Source organism: Aquarana catesbeiana, linkage group LG08 (genome assembly GCF_042186555.1).
Source record: "Aquarana catesbeiana isolate 2022-GZ linkage group LG08, ASM4218655v1, whole genome shotgun sequence".
Taxonomy (NCBI): domain Eukaryota; kingdom Metazoa; phylum Chordata; class Amphibia; order Anura; family Ranidae; genus Aquarana; species Aquarana catesbeiana.
Genome location: NC_133331.1, coordinates 289,427,053 through 289,449,463, shown reverse-complemented (window position 1 = coordinate 289,449,463; position 22,411 = coordinate 289,427,053). Strand labels below are relative to the sequence as shown.

Genomic DNA, 22,411 nt, shown 5'->3' with positions numbered 1-22,411 from the left:
TTCACCACAAGATGGCGAACTTCATCGTGGAACGCACAGACAGGAAGCGCTGGAACGCATGGAAAGGAAGTGATGTCAGGTATAAATAGGAAGTTAGGAGCAAAGTCGGGAGGAAGTAGAGAGGAGACATTGCTGGAACTGGCAACAGAGGAGGTAATAAGATATTATATCAACATATGACGACTTTCATCACCGGCTGATGCCAAGGCGCTCACATATATACCGCATAGAAATTATATTAACTACTTAAGGGTGACAACCCATGTGCACTCACAGAATATTTTCTTCGATTTGGAAAAGTGTTGGATTTGTACAATTTCATGTTAGCAGTCAACTTTTTTGTGTGGAGCGTATAGCATTATCAGTTGGTTGCAGATTTTATTGCTTGTCTTGCTTTTTTATGACTGTGAAGGTTCTTGTGTGTCCTGGTCATGGTATATCTAATAGTAGTTGACACCATGACCTGGATAAATGAGAACACACAGGCTTGGCCTGAAGAAAGGGCTTGGAGAACCTATGAAACATCTTCAACATTCAGGTCTAATAGTAGTTGATCACATTCGACTGGACTTGTCCTTAACGTTGAAGATATTTTCTAGTTTATTATTATACAGGATTTATATAGCACCAACAGTTTACGCAGCGCTTTACAATATAAAAGGGAGACAATACAGTTATAATACAATAAAATACAAGAGGATTAAGAGGGCTCTGCTCAGAAGAGCTTACAATCTAATAGGGTGGGGCAGGTGGTACAAAAGGTTGTAACTGTGGGGAATGAGCTGATGGAAGTGGTAGGAGATTAGTTAGAGACGTTATAGGCTTTCCTGAAGAGATGAGTTTTCAGGGACCGCCTGAAGGTAGCAAGAGTAGGGGATAGCCGGATAGATGGAGGTAGCGAGTTCCAGAGAATGGGAGAGGCTCTGGAGAAATCCTGGAGACGAGCATGGGAGGAGGAGATGAGAGAGCTTGAAAGCAGGAGGTCTTGAGAAGAGCGGAGAGGACAATTTGGGTGATATTTGGAGACAAGATTGGTGATGTAGCTCAGGGCAGAGTTGTGAATGGCTTTGTATGTTGTGGTTAGTATTTTGAATTTAATTCACTGGGTGATCGGGAGCCAGTGTAGGGATTGGAGGAGAGGGTTGGTGGTCAGTGTAGGGATTGGAGGAGAGGGTTGGTGGTCAGTGTAGGGATTGGAGGAGAGGGTTGGTGGTCAGTGTAGGGATTGGAGGAGAGGGTTGGTGGTCAGTGTAGGGATTGGAGGAGAGGGTTGGTGGTCAGTGTAGGGATTGGAGGAGAGCGGTGGTGGTCAGTGTAGGGATTGGAGGAGAGGGTTGGCAGACACTGAGCGGTTGGTAAGGTGGATAAATCTGGCAGCAGCATTCATGATAGACTGAAGAGGGGAGGAGCCTATGGAGAGGCAAGCCAATGAGAAGGAAGTTGTAATAGTCAAGGCGAGAGATAACAAGGGAGTGAATGAGGAGCTTGGTGGTTTCATTTGTTAAAAAGGGGCAAATTTTAGAGATGTTACGGAGGTGAATTCTACAAACTTTTGACAACGATTGGATTTGAGGCTGAAATGACAAGTCAGAGTCTAGGATTACACCGAGTACCCTGGTGTGAGGGGAGGGACTGATGGTTGCATTGTTGATTTTGATGGAAAAGTCATGGAGGGGGCACGGGCGGGAGGGAATATCAATAGCCCAGTTTTAGAGAGATTTAGTTTAAGGAAGTGGTGCGACATCCATGCCGATATGTCAATTAGTAAGTTAGTAATGCGAGAGGAGACTGAAGGAGTGAGGTGAGGAGTAGACAGATAGATTTGGGTGTCATCGGCGTATAAGTGGTATTGGAAGCCGTGGGCAGTTATTAAGTGACCAAGGGAGGAGGTGTAGATAGAGAAGAGAAGGGGTCCAAGAACCGAGCCTTGGGGGACCCCCACAGAAAGGGGCAAGGGAGAGGAGGAGACAGAGTTGTAGGTGACACTGAAGGAGCGCTGTGATAAATAGGCAGAGAACCAGGATAGAGCAGAATCTCAGAGGCCAAGGGAATGTAGTTTATTGAGAAGGAGCGGGTGGTCAACAGTTTCAAAGGCCGCAGAGAGGTCAAGTAGTAGGATTATGGAGTAGTGGCTGTTGGTTTTAGCAGTTAGTAAATCGTTAGTGAGTTTTAGTAAGGCAGTTTCCGTGGAGTGCTGCGAGCGAAAGCCAGACTGTAAGGGGTCAAGAAGGGTATTTTCAATGAGATAGGAGCTAAGACGGTTGTAGACTAAGCGTTCTAGAAGTTGAGGTGAATGGGAGCAATGAGATGGGTCTTAAGTTGTTCAGGGGTCCAGTGAGGGCTTTTTAAGTATGGGAGTGATCTGCGCATGTTTTAGAGGGGAGGGGAAGATGCCACTAGAGAGGGAGGGATTGAAGATGTGAGTGAGGGAGCATAGGATAGAAGAAGAGGGTGACCATAGTAGTTGTGAGGGAACAGGATCCAAGGGACAATTGGTTAGGTGGGCATCTGAGAAATGTTTGGTAACCTCTTCAGTAGTAGCCAATTCAAAAGAGGAGAGTGTTGAATGTGCTGTTAGGCAAGGTATGTAGGGTGGGGAAGACGTACACACAGTGGAGGTGTCCTCACAAATTGCATCAATCTTGTCTTTGAAGTGATTGGCAATCTCTTGGGCAGTGAGTGAGTTAGTGGGTAGAGGGGGTGGGGGACAAAGCAGAGAGCTAAAGGTTGAGAAGAGCCGACGGGGACTGGATGACAAGGAATTAATAAGAGAGACAAAGTAGGCTTGTTTGGCAGCATGGAGGCAGGAATTGTATTTTAGAAGGGCAGATTTATATAGGTTGAAGTCTTGCAGGCATTTGGTTTTACGCCACAGTCGTTCAAGAGCACGGCAATGTCTCTTGAGATTTCTACTGTTGTCAGTTTGCCAGGGTTGTAACGGTCAGGACCTGATTCTGCGTGTGGTTAGAGGAGCAAGTGCATCTAGTGATGATGAGAGTGAACTGTTGTAGACAGAGGTGGCCAGGTCAGGACAGGACAGGGGAGAGATTATGTCATATAGGTGGTCAGTAGCAGAATAGAGAAGAGAAGGGTTAAAGTGGCGAAGGTTCCTACAAGTAATTGTTTGCTGCTTGGAGGGATGGGTGGTTGGAGGCAAGGATACAGTGAAACTAATGAGGTTGTGATCAGAGAGAGGAAAGGGGGTGTTTGTGAGGTTGCCATGGTTGCAGAGATGGGAGAATACAAGGTCAAGGGTATTACCATTGGAGTGAGTGGAAGTATGTGTCCATTGGGTTAGGTCAAAAGATGAGGTTAAGTCGAGAAGTTTAGCTGTAGTTGGGCTGTTAACATTGACAGGAATGTTGAAGTCACCAAGAATAATGGTGGGTATTTCAGAGGAGAGAAAGTAGGGTAGCCAGGCAGCAAAGTCATCAATGAAGCGCGATACCGGTCCTGGAGGCCTATAAATTGCTGCAATCCTCAGAGAAATGGGAGAAAACAGACGAATACAATACATCTCGAAAGAAGAGAGGGATAGAGAGGGAGGGACAGGAAGGACTTGGAAGGTGCTTTGTGGGGATAGAAGGAATCCAACTCCACCTCCTTTCTGTCTATTCGGTCTGGGGGACTGAGTCCAATGGAGACCACCATGGGAGAGGGCAGCAGGAGAAGCTGAGTCAAAATTTTGAAGCCAGGTTTCGGTAATGGCGAGTATGTTAAAGCCATGAGAGATGAAGAGGTCATGTACAGATGTTAGCCTGTTACAGATGGAGCGGGCGTTCCAAAGGGCGCATGAGATTGGTGGGCTGCTTTGAGGAAGCAGGGGGATAGAAATTAAACTGAGTGGATTGCGGTGGTTGCCAGAGGGGGAGGGGTATTGGATATGTGGCTTGCATTTGGAAAATGGCGGACCAGGATTAGGAGAAATGTCACCTGAGACGAGGAGGAGGGCGAGGAAGGCAAGATGGGAGTGGGATGTGCATGAGCGCACGTGTCTAGTGGCCCTGGTGTTTATGTCAGCATGTGAGTGCAGCAACTGCAGGAGATGATGGGTGCCATAGTAGGGAGAGGGTAGGAGTGAGGGTGATATGTGTATGCTTAAGGGAAGAGAGGAGGGGTAGAGTAAGGATAATTTGTGGATAGAAGACACCAATGTGAGAAGGAAGAGAATGAGGAGCATGTTAGTGGATAGAGAGTGGGAAACGAACCTAATATAAAATAAATGTCAAAGCTGGTTTGCTTGTCGTCTTGCAGAGTGGAGCAGAGTTCTTCTTGTTGTTCATGCAGCTTTAATTATCCTGCTTTCGTTAAACTGCGTCGGTGAAACTGCGCATCACTCGTGACAGAGCCATGATGTCTGCGCCTTGCCCCTGTCTGCGCCACCCCATAAGCTGCCATTAATTTATAGGGAGACTAAGCTGGGATGCATTTCTCAGTTGGTCATTATTGGGTCTGATGTGAGACACCTGAATATGGGGAGGAGATGGCCAGTGCCAGACCAGCTACAGACACAGGCTAGGGTCGTAAAGATAATTACCTCTCTTGATCACTCAAGCCACATGGAGTTGAGAATCAATCACCAGTAATATTGCTATTGCAGTGTGTTTGTTATAGAGCTAGCAGTAAATATGAAAGTTTAAAGATATTGCAGCAGGAGACAATTACCAAAAATATGTTACAGCAAAGTCAGTTCAGTAGAGATGTACAGCCATTTCGTATGTTGGAGACACTACAAAACTTTTTCAACATTATAGAACAAGTCCAGTTGAATGTAACTAGCTACTGCTTGAAGTACCATGACCTGGACAAATGGGAAGCTTCAAAGACACGTAGGCTTGGCACTAAAGCCGTGGTTCTCAACTCCAGTCCTCAGGACCCACCAACAGGCCAGGTTTGCAAGATAGCTGAAATACATCACAGGTGATATCACTTGCTGCTCAGTGATTGCAGCATTCTAGTCTGCAACTCCCCAAGGTAATACTTAAAATCTGACCTGTTGGTGGGTCTCGAGGACTGGAGTTGAGAACCACTGGCCTAAAGAAAGGTCTTGGAGAAGCTATGAAATGTATTCAACATTTAGGTCATGGTACATCAAGTAGTAGATAGTCGCATTCAACTGGGCTTGTCTGGTAATGTTTGTAGCTTCTCCAACTGAAGAAATGTCTTTGGACAAGATACAAAACATCTTCAACATTACAGGACAAGCCCAGTTGAAGGTGACCATCTACTACTTGATGTACCATGATCTAAATGTCGAATACATTTCATAGCTTCTCCAAGCTCTTTCTTCAGGCCAGCCTATGTGTCTGTGAAGGTTCTCATTTATCCAGGTCATTGTACATCTTATGCCGCATACACACGACCGGACTTTACGCCATACTTGGTCCAGCGGACCGGAGTCCGTCGGACAATTCGATCGTGTGTGGGCTCCAGCAGACTTTTTTTTCCCAAAAGTTCGACGGACCTAGAAATGAAACGTTTCAAATCATTCTGACGGACTCAAGTCCGGTCGTAAAGTCCGCTCGTCTGTAAGCTAGTCCGACGGACAAAAAACCGACGCTAGGGCAGCTATTGGCTACTGGCTATGAACTACCTTGTTTTAGTCCGGTCGTACGTCATCACGTACGAATCCGTCTGACTTTGGTTGATCGTGTTGTTGTGAATTCATGAAGAAATATATTTTATATTTCCTGGCAGAAACATGAGAGATGCTTAGGCCTCAAAAAGCAGATGAACTGTTGCCCTTTCGTCGACCTTTAAGGACAAATTAGACGCTCTCATGTTTTCCAAGTTTTACTACTTCTTTAAATATTGAAGACTTTTACAAGCATGTATTGTAAAGGAAGCTGTTGGAACAAAGACTGTTCTTGTCACAAAACAAGGAGATATTTACATGGTATTGTGAATAAACAAAAGCTGCCACAGGACACAAGGGTATATAAACTTTTCTTGCATAGAGATAACCTCACTTATTGTGTTCGAGTGAAGAACTGTTTAAATAGCTAACACCTTGGCTAACAGAACTCATTGTATGAACTTTTAGGATGGTTTAGACAAACCAGTCAGTTCTAAACACCCAGTGAGAAGGTTCAAGGTCCCTCTCAACACATTAGAGAAAGTTGAATATTGTGCTAGTCAAAAATAATTTAAGGTATCAATAAGGTTATTATAAGTCATTTTAAACTATCTCTGACATTGTAGGTCACAGAGACATTATAATGTTGGCGTCTGCGGACCCAACAACTTTGCTATGAAGAAAATGTATATGAAAATGTGATTTTATAAGTAGAAGTGTTTTAGGTAACGAATTAGTATTAGGAAAAACATGTAATCATGATTATAATCATATAAGATTGTAGCCTACACTTAAGATAAACAAATGTTCAGTGGAGATACCAGAAGTTATACAGGTATCCATATAGATAATCATTTTTATGTAGTATTGATGAAATATATAACAATGTGTGTATTTTCTAGATAGACCAGTTTACAGATATACATTTATAGAGATACAGTTATATAACCAAGTTATGTAATGATGATTAATCAAACTTATACTGAGTGTATTTTACATTAGACCAAGTACCAGAATATTTAAAGGTATATACTTATCCTTACCATTATACACCTTATGAAAATAGAACATATTAATTTAAAAGGATGGACTCAAAACATGTGTGAGACACCTGGTGGTTGAAGGTGGTATTATTTGAACTCACTAAATTTCCAGAGGAAGTTAATCATTATGTCTCCTAACCCAATGGGAAGTGAGCCACCTCCTTTTGGGCAGAGCCATTATAATTTTTATGGTCTTATTATCTGAAATGGTATTTAGAGGCAAGGAAGATGAAAAAGAGGAGGAAAGGAGGAGGGAGCTCAGGGGGAGAGCTCAGGGATCCACCCTGAGGGGGGACACTGGGAGACACACACACTCCCAGACTGACACTCATGCACCATGCATGAATACATATCTTTACATTCATGAAGATTCCTCAACACCTAATACTTAGAACTCGGAGGTCACAAGAAGTAAATCCTCTTTAGGAGTATCCATTTTGAAACTACGACAGCCATCTTAACTCTGGTAACCAGCCAATAGGAACTGTAGCCATCCTGGAATGGGTAATTATGTCATGTTGATTTTATCTTGCATGTTCTCTCAAATAATGATATTTTCTCACAGATATTGATGTATTGAATATTATACAGTTGATAATCATTCTCCCGAATCAATAACCGCCTTGTAGATTTTTCTCTAAAGATTCAGATTTTTTCATTATATTTTTCTTTTTGCATAGTTGTCACATTTATTGACAAAACAAACGTCTAATTTATTTCACAATTTTAACCACTTACTTACCTGCAGCAAAGTAACGGTTGCACGTGTGAAATACAGACGTTCTGTTTGATTGTCAAGTTCATAAGGTTATTGATTCTACCGAGAAGTTATCATGGTGGTATTAGGTCATAGGGACAGTACGCCCATTTTGCAAGTGTTTTTATTTATTTTCAAGACGTTCATGTAATGCAATCGGTATCTTAATTTCATGTGATTATTTGTGTTGTTTACCAATAAAATAACTTTTTCGTATGACCACACGTCTCCGTGAATAAGTTTCACAGTATAGACTGTGTCATATTGATTGATTTTGTATCTTAAAAATATCTTCGTTAAAAATTACTCAAGGATAATTATTGTGCGGGAAACCTGTCCTTAAAAAGGCACAACTTATTCTGACTGAATATTCACTACAGTGTGTAGGCAAGTCCGTTCATTCGGAAAGTCCGTCGGAAAGTCCATCGAAAAGTCAGTCGAAAAGTCCTTAGACTAAAGAAGTTGATTGGAGAACCTATGAAACATCTTCAACATTACAGAACAAGTCCAGCTGAATGTGACCAACTATTACTATCTGTTTTTATTTTATGGTCTGTTATTTATAAGACAAAATGAATGGAGAGAAGCAAATGCAACAACTTCCCTACACTCATTTTTCCATTATTACCCAAATGAAGGCAGAAGGAGTAGTTCACCTATCAGTTTAGGAGTATTAGGACACGCATGGGAGAAATGATTTGGTTTGCAGAGGAGCCTCATAAAGCAACCCTTTACAGCTCTTCCCCCCCAATGTCCCTTGATGCTGAGTTAGCATGTTCTAAGATATCACGCTGACCTCACAGCTTCAATGTGCCTTTGTTTACAGCCAGCATGTCCTATAACATCATACTTACCTGACACTGAATTCTCATCTCCTCCTCCCATTGTCCCTCAGTCCAGAGTCAACCCATCCTATGATGTCACACTGACCCTACACTGAGCCCATAGCTCTTCTTCCCAGTGTTCCTCTATCCAGAGTCAGCACATCACATGATTTCACACTGACCCTACATGGACCTCACAGCTCCTCCTCCCAAAGTCCCTCCATCCCGAGTCAGCACATTCTATGACATCACACTGACCTCACAGCTACTTGCATGTTAAGGCAGGAGCCAAACAAATTTAAATCTGTTTTGAGCTTAATCACATCGGAAGCAATCGTACAGAATCAGGAAATTCTGAATGTAACATCAAACCTCATATTAATCCCAATACATCCTCTTCCTAATCTAATTTTGTATAACCAGTACAGTCCAGATAATTCTCTATTATCCGTCTACAGAGAAACCCACATAGATCACATGACCACATCAATGAGGATGGAGGAGGACTGGAGTCACATGACTGAGAGGATACTAAACCTCACCCTGGAGATCATCTACCTGCTGACCGGAGAGGTGAGGAGGATTCTGGGAGGTCACATGACATCACTCTTATCTCTATTAATAAAACACAGACCTGACCGGAGAGGTGAGGAGGATTCTGGGAGGTCACATGACATCACTCTTATCTCTATTAATAAAACACAGACCTGACCGGAGAGGTGAGGAGGATTCTGGGAGGTCACATGACATCACTCTTATCTCTATTAATAAAACACAGACCTGACCGGAGAGGTGAGGAGGATTCTGGGAGGTCACATGACATCACTCTTATCTCTATTAATAAAACACAGACCTGACCGGAGAGGTGAGGAGGATTCTGGGAGGTCACATGACATCACTCTTATCTCTATTAATAAAACACAGACCTGACCGGAGAGGTGAGGAGGATTCTGGGAGGTCACATGACATCACTCTTATCTCTATTAATAAAACACGGACCTGACCGGAGAGGTGAGGAGGATTCTGGGAGGTCACATGACATCACTCTTATCTCTATTAATAAAACACAGACCTGACGGGAGAGGTGAGGAGGATTCTGGGATTCTAACCTGATATTCCTATTGGTTCCTCAATACAGAGATTTCCTCTTGTGAAGTCAGGTGATCATATGACCATCACAGTGCCTCCATGTGGCTCCCTAAAACCTGAGAGACACAAAATGCAGAAGATTCTAGAAGTCACCAAGAAGATGATGGAGCTGCTGACAGGAGAGGTGAGCGGTGCCGGGAATTCTGGGACATTATCCAGTAACAGACAAGGGATGTGTCTGGATGGTGACTGTATCATTGTGTGTGTCAGGTTCCTATAAGGTGTCAGGATGTCACTGTCTATTTCTTGATATAGGGTTGGGGACATTTAGAAGACAGTAAGGACTTCTTGAAGGATGTAAAGATGGAGAAATGCCAAACCGAATCCCAAGGTAAGAGGTAACTTATATAAATAGGGAAAGCAGTATGGAGGGTCCACCTAGATCCCCCATCATCTGATAAACACATAGAAACAATGTATTCAGTCAGTGTGTGTGTTTCCTACAGATGGATCCAGTAATGGGAACCCACCAGAGAGATGTCCCCGTCCTCTGTATTCCCGGGATTCCACACAGGAAGATCACATCATCCCTCACCATCATCAGGTTGGTGGAGCAACCCAACTAGAACATCAAAGTCATCAACGTTCTAATATGTACGTTTTATACTTTACAAAAGTTATTTTCTATCATTTTCTTGGTGTAGGAAGAAGATATGATAGATATAAAAGTTAAGATTAAGACAGAAGAAGATGAGACGTATGTGGGGGATGATCAGCCATATACGGAGGAGGATGGAATGACGAGGACATTCGTAGAGGAGGACACTCCTACAGAGATCAGCACAGGTGGGTCATAAATCCTAAATTCATTTCCTCTGTTCATACCACAGTCATTGGACCAGAGTAGGGCAGGGACGTATGAAATGTTCTCTGACCCTTCAGTTATGATCTATCAACTACTTTAATAAACATAATATGCACTTATTTCGATCAAACTCCTTTGGCACCCCCTACACGTTTTATGTATGCTTTTTGATTGAATCATAAAGTGATAAGGAGTTATTAACTCAATGCTGGTGGTCCTCAGGATCACATCAGTCTTCCTTTCATAGTTTAGGTCCTCATTTGTGTCATGCATGCTCCAAGTTGGTTGCGCTCCCCTCATCCTCACTCTCTGGCCTCCAGTTGGGCCATTCCCCACTGTTATACATTACTACATCATGGATCATTTAATGATACGGGAACGTGATCAATGAAGTGTTATTCATTACCACATAGGTATTGATCATAATTATCATTAGAAAGTGATGTAAGGAGCCATGAACCCAATGATGGTCCCAGTGGAACCCAATGATGGTCTTCAAGATCTTATTTGTTTCATACATGCTCCAAGTTGGCTGTGCTCCCTGCACCTTCTGTCTTTGATCTCCAGTTGGGCTCTTCCCCGCTGTTAATAATTACTACAAATTGAGCACATATGTCATTAGAAAGTGATGTAAGGAACCATGAACCCAATGATGGCCTCAGTGGAACCCAATGATGGTTTTTAAGATCTTATTTGTGTCATACATGCTCCAAGCTGGCTGTACTCCCTGCACCCTCACTCTCTGATCTCCATCTGTGCTTTTCCCCGTTGTTAATAATTACCACATATTGATCATATATGCCATCAAAAAGTGACAATATGTAAGGAGTCATGAACCCAATTTCTGGTGGCCTTGAGGATCTTTCTTTTATAGTTTAGAGCCTTATTTGTGTCATGCATACTCCAAGTTAGTTGGGCTTCCTGCATTCTCATTCTCTGGCCTCGGTTCCCGACTTCTATTCATTACTTCATTATTGACCATTTAAGGATATGGGAAAGTGATCAATGAAGTGTTATTCATTACTACATAGCTATTGATCATAAATGTCATTAGAAAGTGATGTCAGGAGCCATGAACCCAGTGATAGTCCCAGTGGAACAATGAAAATAACTGTTAATAATTACTACATATTAATCATATATGTCATTAGAAAGTGTCAATATGTGAGGAGTCATAAAAACAATTGATGGTGGTCTTCAGGATCTTTCTTTTATAGTTTAGGGCCTTATTTGTGTCATGCATACTCCAAGTCGGTTGGGCTTCCTGCATTCTCATTCTCTGGCCATCGTTTGGGCTCTTACCCACAGTTATTTGTTACTACATCATTGGCCATATTTATGTCATGCATGCTCCAAGTTGGTTGGGATCCCCTCATCCTCAGTTTCTGGCCTCCAGTTAGCCCCTTCATTACCACATACATATTGATCATAAATATTATTAGAAAGTGATGTAAAGAGTCATGAACCCAATGATAGTGGTCTTCAAGATCTTATTTGTGTGAAAGTGTTGAATGAAATCTCTTTCATTAACACATAGGTATTGATCATAAATATCATTAGAATGTGATGTAAGGAGTCATGAACCCAATGATAGTGGTCTTCAAGATTTTATTGAATCATGAACTCAATGATGGTGGTCTTCAAGATCTTTTTGAGTCATGAACCCAATGACGGTGGTCTTCAAGATCTTATTGAGCCATGAACCCAATGACGGTGGTCTTCAAGATCTTATTGAGTCATGAACCCAATGACGGTGGTCTTCAAGATCTTATTGAGTCATGAACCCAATGACGGTGGTATTCAAGATCTTATTGAGTCATGAACCCAATTATGGTGGTCTTCAAGATCTTATTGAGTCATGAACCCAATGACGGTGGTCTTCAAGATCTTATTGAGTCATGAACCCAATGACGGTGGTATTCAAGATCTTATTGAGTCATGAACCCAATGATGGTGGTCTTCAAGATCTTATTTGTGTCATACTCCAAGTTGGCTGTGCTCCCTGCACCCTCACTCTCTGATCTCCAGTTTGGCTCTGCTTCGCTGTTATTAATTGCTACATATTGATCACATATGTCATAGAAAGTGATAAAAGAAGTCATGAACCCAATGATGGCGGTCTTCGTAATCTTCCTTTTATGGCTTAGGTCCTTATTTGTGTCATGCATAATGCAAGTTGGTTGGGCTTCCTGCATTCCCACTCTCTGGCCTCCATTTGGGCTCTTCCCCACTGGTATTCATTATAACATTATTGATCGTATAAGGATGTGAGAAAGTGATGAATGAAATTATTAATTAACACATAGGAATTGATCATAAATAACATTAGAAAGTTATGTAAGGAGTGATGACCCCAATAATAGTGGTCTTCAAGATCTTATTGTGTCATGAACCAAATGATGGTGGTGTTCAGGATCTTATTGAGTCATGAACCCAATGACGTTGGTCTTCAAGATCTTATTGAGTCATGAACCAAATGATGGTGGTGTTCAGGATCTTATTGAGTCATGAACCCAATGAAGTTGGTCTTCAAGATCTTATTGAGTCATGAACCCAATGATGGTGGTCTTCAAGATTTTAATGAGTCATGAACCCAATGATGGTGGTCTTCAAGATCTTACTAAGTCATGAACCCAGTGATGGAGGTCGTCAAGATCTTATTTGTGTCATACATGCTCCAAGTTGGCTGTGCTCCCTGCACCCTCACTCTCTGATCTCCAGTTTGGCTCTTCTTCACTGTTATTAATTGCTACATATTGATCACATATGTCATAGAAAGTGATAATAGAAGTCATGAACCCAATGATGGCAGTCTTCAAAATCTTCCTTTCATGGTTCATGTCCTTATTTGTGTCATGCATAATGCAAGTTGGTTGGGCTTCCTGCATTCTCACTGTCTGGCCTCCGATTGGGCTCTTACCAAATGTTATTTTTATTACTACATCATTGGCCGTATAAGGAACTGTACTACATATATTAATGATAGAGGGGTTGGGGAACACCATTACCACCGTTATTCCAATAAAAGGACAGTCCCTATTTTCTGAAGAGGTTCTGTAAATGTAGAATTGAGCTGGAAGACGATCCAAAGGCCCATTTCCTGGTTTACTTGAGGGTGGAAGCATAAGATACTCAGCACTTGCTTTGAAGCTGTCTGGTGTAGGTTGAACCCCGGTTGAGGTAAACTAGCAATAAACCTTTTCATTCATTTTTTTTTTTTTGTTTTTTATAGTATATGGACTTGACATTGGGAAAACCTCAGGGAATTGTCTCACTTTATCTCCAGACTGTAAAGTAGAAGATGAGGACATCACACAGTATAGTTCAGGAGAAAACCCAGCCACCCAACAATATTGTCCAGGAGAGAACCTGGCCACCCAACAATATTGTCCAGGAGAAAACCCAGACACTCAACAATATTGTCCAGGAGAAAATATCACTACCCAACAATATTGTCCAGGAGAAAACCCAGACACTCAACAATATTGTCCAGGAGAAATTATCACTACCCGACAATATTGTTCAGGAGAAAGCCCCACCACCCAACAACATTGTCCAGGAGAAAGCCCCACCACCCAACAACATTGTCCAGGAGAAAGCCCCACCACCCAACAATATTTTCCAGGAGAAAGCCCCACCACCCAACAATATTATCCTGAGGAACCTCTGACTGTAAGAGATGGAGCCATCCTTCCGGCAGATAACATGATTGCCTTTACAGAATCCAAAATATCCCATCTTCATGAGCAAAACAGTTCATGCATGGGTCGGCGTTCTTATTCCTGTCCCATGTGCGGAAAGTGCTTTGTCAGAAAGTCACACGTTGATAGACACCAAAGGTCTCACACAGGGGAGAGGCCGTTTTCCTGTCCTGAGTGCGGGAAATGTTTTTCACAGAAGTGCCATCTTACCAAACACCAGAAATACCACATGGGCGAGAAGCCGTATTCTTGTCCGGAGTGTGGGCAATGTTACTCACAGAAATCAATACTAGACAGACATCACAGATCCCACACGGGGGAAAAGCCATATCCCTGCCCCGAGTGCGGGAAATGTTTCACGCAGCAGGCCCATCTTTCCAGACATCAGAGATCCCACACGGGTGAGAAGCCGTATTCCTGCCCCGACTGCGGACAGTGCTATTCACAGAAGTTACAACTTGTCGCCCATCAAATATACCACACGGGAGAGAAGCCATATTCCTGCTCCGAGTGCGACAAAAGCTTTGTGCGTAAACAAGATCTCGCTAGGCATCACCGGTCTCACACGGGGGAGAAGCCATATTCCTGCCCCCTGTGCGGGAAATGTTTCTCACAGAAGTCCCATCTTCCTGGACATCTGAGATCGCACACGGGCGAGAAGCCGTATTCCTGTCCCGAGTGTGGGAAAAGTTTTGTGTATAAAGTAGACCTGACTATCCACCGCAGAACTCACACGGGGGAGAAGCCGTATTTATGTCTCGACTGTGGGAAATGTTTTTCCAAAAAAGCAGATCTTTCCAGACACCTAAGATCCCATACGTCCCCCAATGCAAATTAATGTGCAGGAAAGGTTTTCTGAGAGATTCAAATTTTTGCTCCACGGCAGAGCTCAGAAGCTTAATGATATTAGGAGGACACCTCAGAAACCACATGGCGGAGGACCCTACTGTTGTTCACAGTGTAATAAACTCTTCATAAGGAAATTAACACCAGAAACTTGCATCTGGTCAACTCTGCTAGATAAAAGGAGAAGGAAGGTGTCACTGCTGGTTGAGTGCTTTCTGCAGTGTAGTCTGATCTCCCCTGCTCTTCAGCCTCAAAGCTCTAAACTGCACCAAGCTATATATTTCCTAACTAATTTTACCTACGTTTTTCACCAAGCCGTCATCTTCTTCTTGTGATATCAACAGTATAATACCAAAAGTATTGGGACGCCTGCCTTTACACACACCTGCACTTTAATGGCACCCCAGTCTTAGTCCGTAGGGTTCAGTATTGAGATGGCTCCACCCTTTGCAGCTATAACAGTTTCAACTGTTGTTCCTCCATGGTGGGGATCTCCCCCCAGCCCCATAACTACTAAAGTGCACAGGCCCAACTATAGACATAAGAAGCTCACCATACAGATTGCCTATTTTGTTGTTAGGTTTCCCACATGCGGCTTCTATTGGAGGTTCAAGTCCAAATTAACTATATTTCCAAAAGTATTGGGGCGCCTGCCTTTACACACACATGAACTTTAATGGCATCCCAGTCTTAGTCCGTAGGGTTCAATATTGAGTTGGCCCACCCTTTGCAGCTAGAACAGCTTCAACTCTTCTGGGAAGGCCGTCCACAAGGTTTAGGAGTGTGTCTATGGGAATGTTTGACCATTCTTCCAGAAGGACATTTGTTTGGTCAGGCACTGATGTTGGACGAGAAGGCCTGGCTCGCAGTCTCCGCTCTAATTCATCCGAAAGATCTTCTATCGGGTTGAGATCAGGACTCTGTGCAGGGCAGTCAAGTTCCTCCACCCCAAACTCGCTCATCCATGTCTTTAGGGACCTTGCTTTGTGCACTGGTCCAAATCATTTGGTGGAGGGTGGATTATGATGTGGGGTTGTTTTTCAGGGTTTGGACTTGGTCCCTTAGTTCCAGTGAAGGGAACTCCTAAGGCGTCAGCATACCAAGACATTTTGGACAATTTCATGCTCCCAACTTTGTGAGAACAGTTTGGGGACGGCCCCTTCCTGTTCCAACATGACTGTTCACCAGTGTACAAAGCAAGGCCCATAAAGGCATGGACGAGTAAGTTTGGGGTGGAGGAACTTGACTGGCCTGACTTCAACCCGATAGAACACCTTTGGGATGAATTAGAGTGGAGACTGTGAGCCAGGCCTTCTCTTTCAACATCAGTTCCCGACCTTACAAATGCGCTTCTGGAAGAATGGTCAAACATTCCCATAGACACACTCCTAAACCATTTTTTGTAGCTGCAAAGGGTTGGGCCAACTCAGTATTGAACCCTACAGATGAAGACCAGGATGCCGTTAAAGTTCATGTGCGTGTAAAGGCAGGTGTCCCAATACTTTTGGCAATACAGTGTATGTCCTGGTTAGTACAAACATGGGTAAATCGGGCAAAGCTTCTAAGTGAAGGTTAATGGCGGGAGAAGAGCTAAATAATGCTTAGAGCAGGGGAGATCAGACTACACTGAAAGACAATTTGGTGCAGCAGCATTTGCTTGGAGAGTGCCATTGGCTGGCTGTACGTGGTCAGTATGAAATAATTCAGATATATCATTTCATATTTATAGCTAATAAAAATGTAATTGTATTTACAAAGTTTTTTTTGTTCTATACTATATAAAGATAAAAATTTCCATATACTTAAAAATCATTAATCAGGTGATCGATTAAATTGGCTCCTTTAGATCTCAATTGGATTTTTCCAGCTGGTATTTGAGCAATGCCGGAGAGTCTTTTGTCATTGTTGGAGGTAAAAGACCACATTGGGGAATGGGGGGGGGTGTCAAGTTAGAAAAGTTTAGGGGACTTTACTTAAAAATGACCCTTTTAAGGTGTCTGCACCATCGCAATCTCTATGGGGTAAAGTTTTAAAGCATTTGTTGCAGGAATGTTAGAAGCATTCGTGCAAGCTGAACAAAATGTCGCTGTAATTTTTCTAAGAGATAAATTCCTGTACTATCAGCTCCATCTAGTGGTCAGAAAGTGGTACTGTTCTCTCATTGAGGTACTTCAGGAACGTGTACCACATTTTGGCCACTAGATGGAGCTAAAGAAGCAAGTAAAGGAGACACAATGGCAAAGGAAGACTGGATGCTGACAGGTATGCACGAGGATCATTGGAGCAGGAAACAGATAGGAGAACACAAGGATCACAAGAGCATGCTCAAGATCACTGGAAATAGAACCCACTGGACTGGATGCAGCCTGGAATACCTGATTACCCTGGGAACAATGGGAACTGGGTACAGGCTGGATGGGCACTGGGAACTGGGTACAGTCTGGGTGGGAACTGGGTCCAGGCTGGATGGACACTGGGAACTGAATACAGGCTCAATGGACACGGGGAACTGGGTACAGTCTGGGTGGACACTGGGAACTGGGTACAGTCTGGATGGACACGGGGAACTGGGTCCAGGCTGGTTGGACCCTGGGAACTGGGTACAGGTTGGATGGACAGTGGGAACAGGGTACAGGTTTGATGGACAGTGGGAACTGGGTACAGTCTGGATGAACACTGGGAACTGGGTACAGTCTGGATGGACACTGGGAACTGGGTCCAGGCTGGGTGGACAATGGGAACTGGGTACAGGCTGGATAGACACTGGGAACTGGGTACAGGCTGGATGGACACTGGGAACTGGGTACAATTTGGGTGGACACTGGGAACTGGGTACAATTTGGGTGGACACTGGGAACTGGGTACAGTCTGGATGGACACGGGGAACTGGGTCCAGGCTGGTTGGACCCTGGGAACTGGGTACAGGTTGGATGGACAGTGGGAACAGGGTACAGGTTTGATGGACAGTGGGAACTGGGTACAGTCTGGATGAACACTGGGAACTGGGTACAGTCTGGATGGACACCGGGAACTGGGTCCAGGCTGGGTGGACACTGGGAACTGGGTACAGGCTGGATAGACACTGGGAACTGGGTACAGGCTGGATGGACACTGGGAACTGGGTACAATTTGGGTGGACACTGGGAACTGGGTACAATTTGGGTGGACACTGGGAACTGGGTACAGGCTGGATGGACACTGGGAACTGGGTACAGGCTGGATGGACACGGGGAACTGGGTACAGTCTGGATGGACACTGGGAACTGGGTACAGGTTGGATGGACACAGGGAACTGGGTCCAGGCTGGGTGGACACTGGGAACTGGGTACAGGCTGGATGGACACTGGGAACTGGGTCCAGGCTGGATGGACACTGGGAACTGGGTACAGGTTGGATGGACACTGGGAACTGGGTACAGGTTGGATGGACACAGGGAACTGGGTCCAGGCTGGGTGGACACTGGGAACTGGGTCCAGGCTGGATGGACACTGGGAACACTGGAGGTCATGGGACAACACCAGGAGGCAGTGGGAAACACTTAAGAAAATACTTGGGGACAGGATGCTAGTGTGTGGATGTGTTGCTTGAACCCTAAGCAAGCTACACGCTAGCACTTTAAGACAGCGCCCCCCTTCTGTGATTAGCCCAATGCCGGCAGAAGCAGGAAGCCTGTGACCAAGCACAAAGGGGAAGACCCTGCACTGGAGCAAGGAAAAGGTGAGTGAAAATAAGCCCCATTGTCGGTGTCACTGGGATAAAACAAGCTCCATGGTTGGTGTAATATTAATAAAATAAGCCCCGTTGTTGGTGTCAATAAGCTTAAATTCCATTGTTGGTATCAGTGGGATAAAATAAGTCCCATCGTTAGTCAGTGGGATCAAATAATTCTCATCATTGGTGCCAGTGAGATAAAATAAGCACCAATGTTGGGGTCAATGAGATCAAATGATTCCCATCATTGGTGTGAGTGAGATAAAATAAGCCCCATCACTGGTGTCAATGGGATAAAATAAGCCCCATGGTTGGTGTCATTTTAATGAATTAAGCCCAATTGTTGGTGTCAGTGGGATCAAAAAATTCCCATCATTGGTGTCAGTGTGATAAAATAAATCTTATCGTTGGTGTCAGTGGGATAAAATAAGCTCCATGGTTGGTGTAATTTGAATAAAATAAGCCCAATTGGTGGTGTCAAAAAGCTCAAAGTCCAAAGCTTTTTCAAAGCTTTGGACTTTGAAAAAGCGCAGATGCGCAAAACGTCTCGTCAAGGCAACCACCACAGCTAACAAGTCACCCAGGTCCATGAGGTGCTCCAACGACCAGCACCCCTAGAACCCCAGCAACGCTGACTGACATCCACACCGGCCCATCCAGCCCTGGTTTTCCATCTTGCTGAGGTCTACATCGTTTCGGGACACTCCCACGAAGCTGGGATTCACATCCATTGGGCTTCAGATGCTGTGAACGTATAGTGCCATCCACGTCCCATGTTTTAGCGCTGGTGTTACTTGTTTTATATCATTAGCCTATGAAAGATGGCTGTGACCGTCGCCCGCCAGGTCTTCTTCTCCGGTGGCCTCCGGGAGGCCCCGCAGCCGCAAGTTGTTTTTCGGCAGCTGGGGTCCTCCAAGTCCTCCAGGTGGAGCTGCATGTCCACGGCCGTGGTAGCATGGGAGGCCTAGGAGCGTTTACAAGGCTAACATTCTGTGTTCCAGGGAGGAGATCGAGGCCTCGCCCGTGTCCATTCAGTCGGTGAGGGAGTGCATCTCAGCTTTTACTTCTAGCGTGTCTCTGCTGTGTGCCTCTTCTATGCGGAGGATAAGGGCCTCGATGTCCAACCTCGTGGGGAGGGCCTGCAGCATGGCGTGGAGGGCTTCTGTGAGGGGCCGGCCATCTCTGCCCGGAAAGCAGCCGGAGTCCCTGAGAGGTGATCGGGTTCCGGAGAGGGAGTAAGGGGGACAGACAGGGCTGTAGTGGCGCTGCCCTCCATGCGGGATGCACGTGGATTGGCTACAATGGCGCCCGGCGAGGCCTGCCGTGGGTCTCTGAAGTATCTCTGGATCCCGCTTTGGGGAGTAAGAGGCCGGTTCCCACAGGTTGCCGATCTGGTTTTGTACCTTTTAGTAGATAGCATGCCGTATTCACATGGGTGACAAGCTGTCGGTTGGTCGCGGTAGGCAGTGGGAAGCCGGGAGCTCTTCAGAAACACGTCTTCACTCAGCCATTGCTAAGCCACCCCCTATGTGTGGTATCTTACTGCATACTTGGATGCGGTAAGATATCGCTTTGTGAATGGAGCCCATTGTTGGTATCAGTGGAATAAAATAAGCCCCATCGGTATCAGTGGCTGGTCACACTACGAGACGTTTCTCGAGGCTGCAGTTCCTCTGACCTCCACAAGGTGCCGATCTCACTTCTACCCAGACAGGAAGTCTCTATGGAAGACAGGAAGTGATGTCAGGTAGAGACAGGAAGTGATGTCAGGTATAAATAGGAGTTTCCGAATGAGAGGTGATTCGGGAGGAAATAGAGAGGAGACATTGCTGGAACTGGCAGCAGAGGAGGCAATGGCTCTTTTGCTCTCTTTTTTTCAAATTAAAGATCATGAATTGAAGACGTCTTTAAACCTGCTACGGAACTAAACCCAAATCCAATTAGAAGTTTATAATCCGTTAAGGTGAGAAGAGGTGACCCACGTCTCCAACATGAAGGAAATGTTCCGGCCCTGTAACTGGGGGGGGGATGTTCTGACCCTGAGTGGGGTTAACCCTTTCATGCCCAAAGATTATCGGCCCAGTTCAAATAATGCCATGGGAGCGTGGGTTGGTCAACTTAGCAATAACTCAATGAGTAATTCATGTACTTAAATATTTTTTTAAGACATATTTAAAGGGCATATAAAGCATTTATTAGGTACATATGTACATGAAAAAAATGATGTTTTTTTTTTAATTTTTTTTTTTAATAATAGGCTGAGAAATAAACCCAAAACTTGGTAGAAAAAAAAGCAACAAAAAGATTCCAGAAATCATCAGAGTCCTGACAGGAGAGGTGAGCGGTGCCGGGAATTCTGGGACATTATCCAGTAACAGACAAGGGATGTGTCTGGATGGTGACTGTATCATTGTGTGTGTCAGGTTCCTATAAGGTGTCAGGATGTCACTGTCTATTTCTCCATGGAGGAGTGGGAGTATTTAGAAGGACACAAGGATCTCTACAAGGACGTCATGATGGACAATCAGCCGCCCCTCACATCACCGGGTAAGAGGAGACTTTATTGTAAAGGAGAGAGCAGTACGGAGGCTCCACCTAGATCCCCCATCATCTGATAAACACATAGAAACAATGTATTCAGTCAGTGTGTGTGTTTCCTACAGATGGATCCAGTAATGGGAACCCACCAGAGAGATGTCCCTGTCCTCTGTATTCCCGGGATTCCACACAGGAAGGTCACACCATCCCTCACCATCATCAGGTAGATGAGGAACAATCACTGATAGTATCATTAGGATCTGTACATTATCTGCATTGTTACCATTGATGTCATTTTTATAATATATTCAGAGTGGAAACCTGAGAGATTCTAAAGTTGATATTAAAGTAGAGATAAAAGAGGAGGATGATGAGGATGGGGTGATGTCAGAGTTTCCAAAAGAAGACAAAGATCTGTACCAGGACACCATGGAGGAGTCATCCAGCTACAGAAACCCAACAGAGAGATGTCTCCGTCCTCTGTATTCCCGGGATTCCACACAAGAAGATCACATAATCTCACACCTTGATCAGGTAGGTGATTAAGAATTATCGGTTGTTATGATTTATACACAATCATGTTTGTTAATATAAATGTTTTATTATATATTCAGAGTGGAAACCTCGGGGATTATAATATTATTGTGAAAGAAGATTATAAAGAGGAGGATGAGGAGTATGGAGTGATGGAGGAGTTTTCAGATGAACCCAAAGATCCATACAAGGAAAATATGATGGAGCCACCGAATAACAGGAACCCTCCAGAGAGATGTCCCCGTACTCTGTACTCCTGGGATTCCACACAGGAAGATCACACCATCCCTCACCATCATCAGGTAGGTGGAGTTGAGGGTCGGGAACATAAAGTGATTGAACACTCTGATATGTGGAGACGATGTGTGGACTCTACAAAATGATATTTTTGTGATCTCACATCATAAATACTTCTATGTTACAGATGTTATTTTCTGCCATTCTGTTGGTTTAGGGTGAAGAAGAAGAGAGGTATGTGAGGGATGATCAGCAATATATGGAGGAGGCTGGAATGAGGAGGACATTCATAGAGGAGGACACTCCTACAGAGATCAGCACAGGTAAGTCATAATATATTCTTCTCTTATCTCTGCTCTGTTACTGCTCACTGATTGGTCCAGAGTAGGAGGGCGGGAGCTGAGTGTTATCAGCCAATAATAGGTTAATAATGGTCACCTCCCTGTACTGATACCCGTCCTGGGGTTCAGCTGGCAGTATTAGGTTGAGTGTCAATCCTAGTTACAGTAGCACAGATATGATAACACAGATTGAGTCTGGTCCCTCTACTTCCAGCAGACTTATAGCTACAGTATCTCACAAAAGTCAGTACACCCCTTACGTTTCTGTAAATCTTTTCTTCTATCTTTTCATGTGACAACACTGAAGAAATGACACTTTGCTACAATGTAAAGTAGTGAGTGTACAGCTT

The 22,411-nt window shown here is 44.2% G+C and overlaps 2 protein-coding genes across 2 annotated transcripts in view; both read left to right on the top strand.

Annotated features, from left to right (window-relative positions):
- The window catches only part of LOC141106787 (uncharacterized), a 107,829-nt gene that overhangs the window by 22,064 nt on the left and 63,354 nt on the right, over positions 1-22,411 (top strand). The gene's annotated exons all lie outside the window — the stretch shown is intronic.
- Positions 1-22,411, top strand: part of LOC141105442 (uncharacterized) — a 38,562-nt gene that overhangs the window by 9,580 nt on the left and 6,571 nt on the right. Inside the window, exons 8-20 of the mRNA XM_073595297.1 lie at positions 5,143-5,216; positions 8,623-8,772; positions 9,338-9,472; positions 9,604-9,679; positions 9,795-9,892; positions 9,993-10,134; positions 13,386-14,683; positions 20,674-20,748; positions 20,835-20,958; positions 21,075-21,172; positions 21,262-21,483; positions 21,564-21,785; positions 21,938-22,043. Of these exons, the coding sequence (XP_073451398.1) occupies positions 5,143-5,216; positions 8,623-8,772; positions 9,338-9,472; positions 9,604-9,679; positions 9,795-9,892; positions 9,993-10,134; positions 13,386-14,683; positions 20,674-20,748; positions 20,835-20,958; positions 21,075-21,172; positions 21,262-21,483; positions 21,564-21,785; positions 21,938-22,043 (2,820 nt within the window). The remainder of the gene's footprint in view (positions 1-5,142; positions 5,217-8,622; positions 8,773-9,337; positions 9,473-9,603; positions 9,680-9,794; positions 9,893-9,992; positions 10,135-13,385; positions 14,684-20,673; positions 20,749-20,834; positions 20,959-21,074; positions 21,173-21,261; positions 21,484-21,563; positions 21,786-21,937; positions 22,044-22,411) is intronic.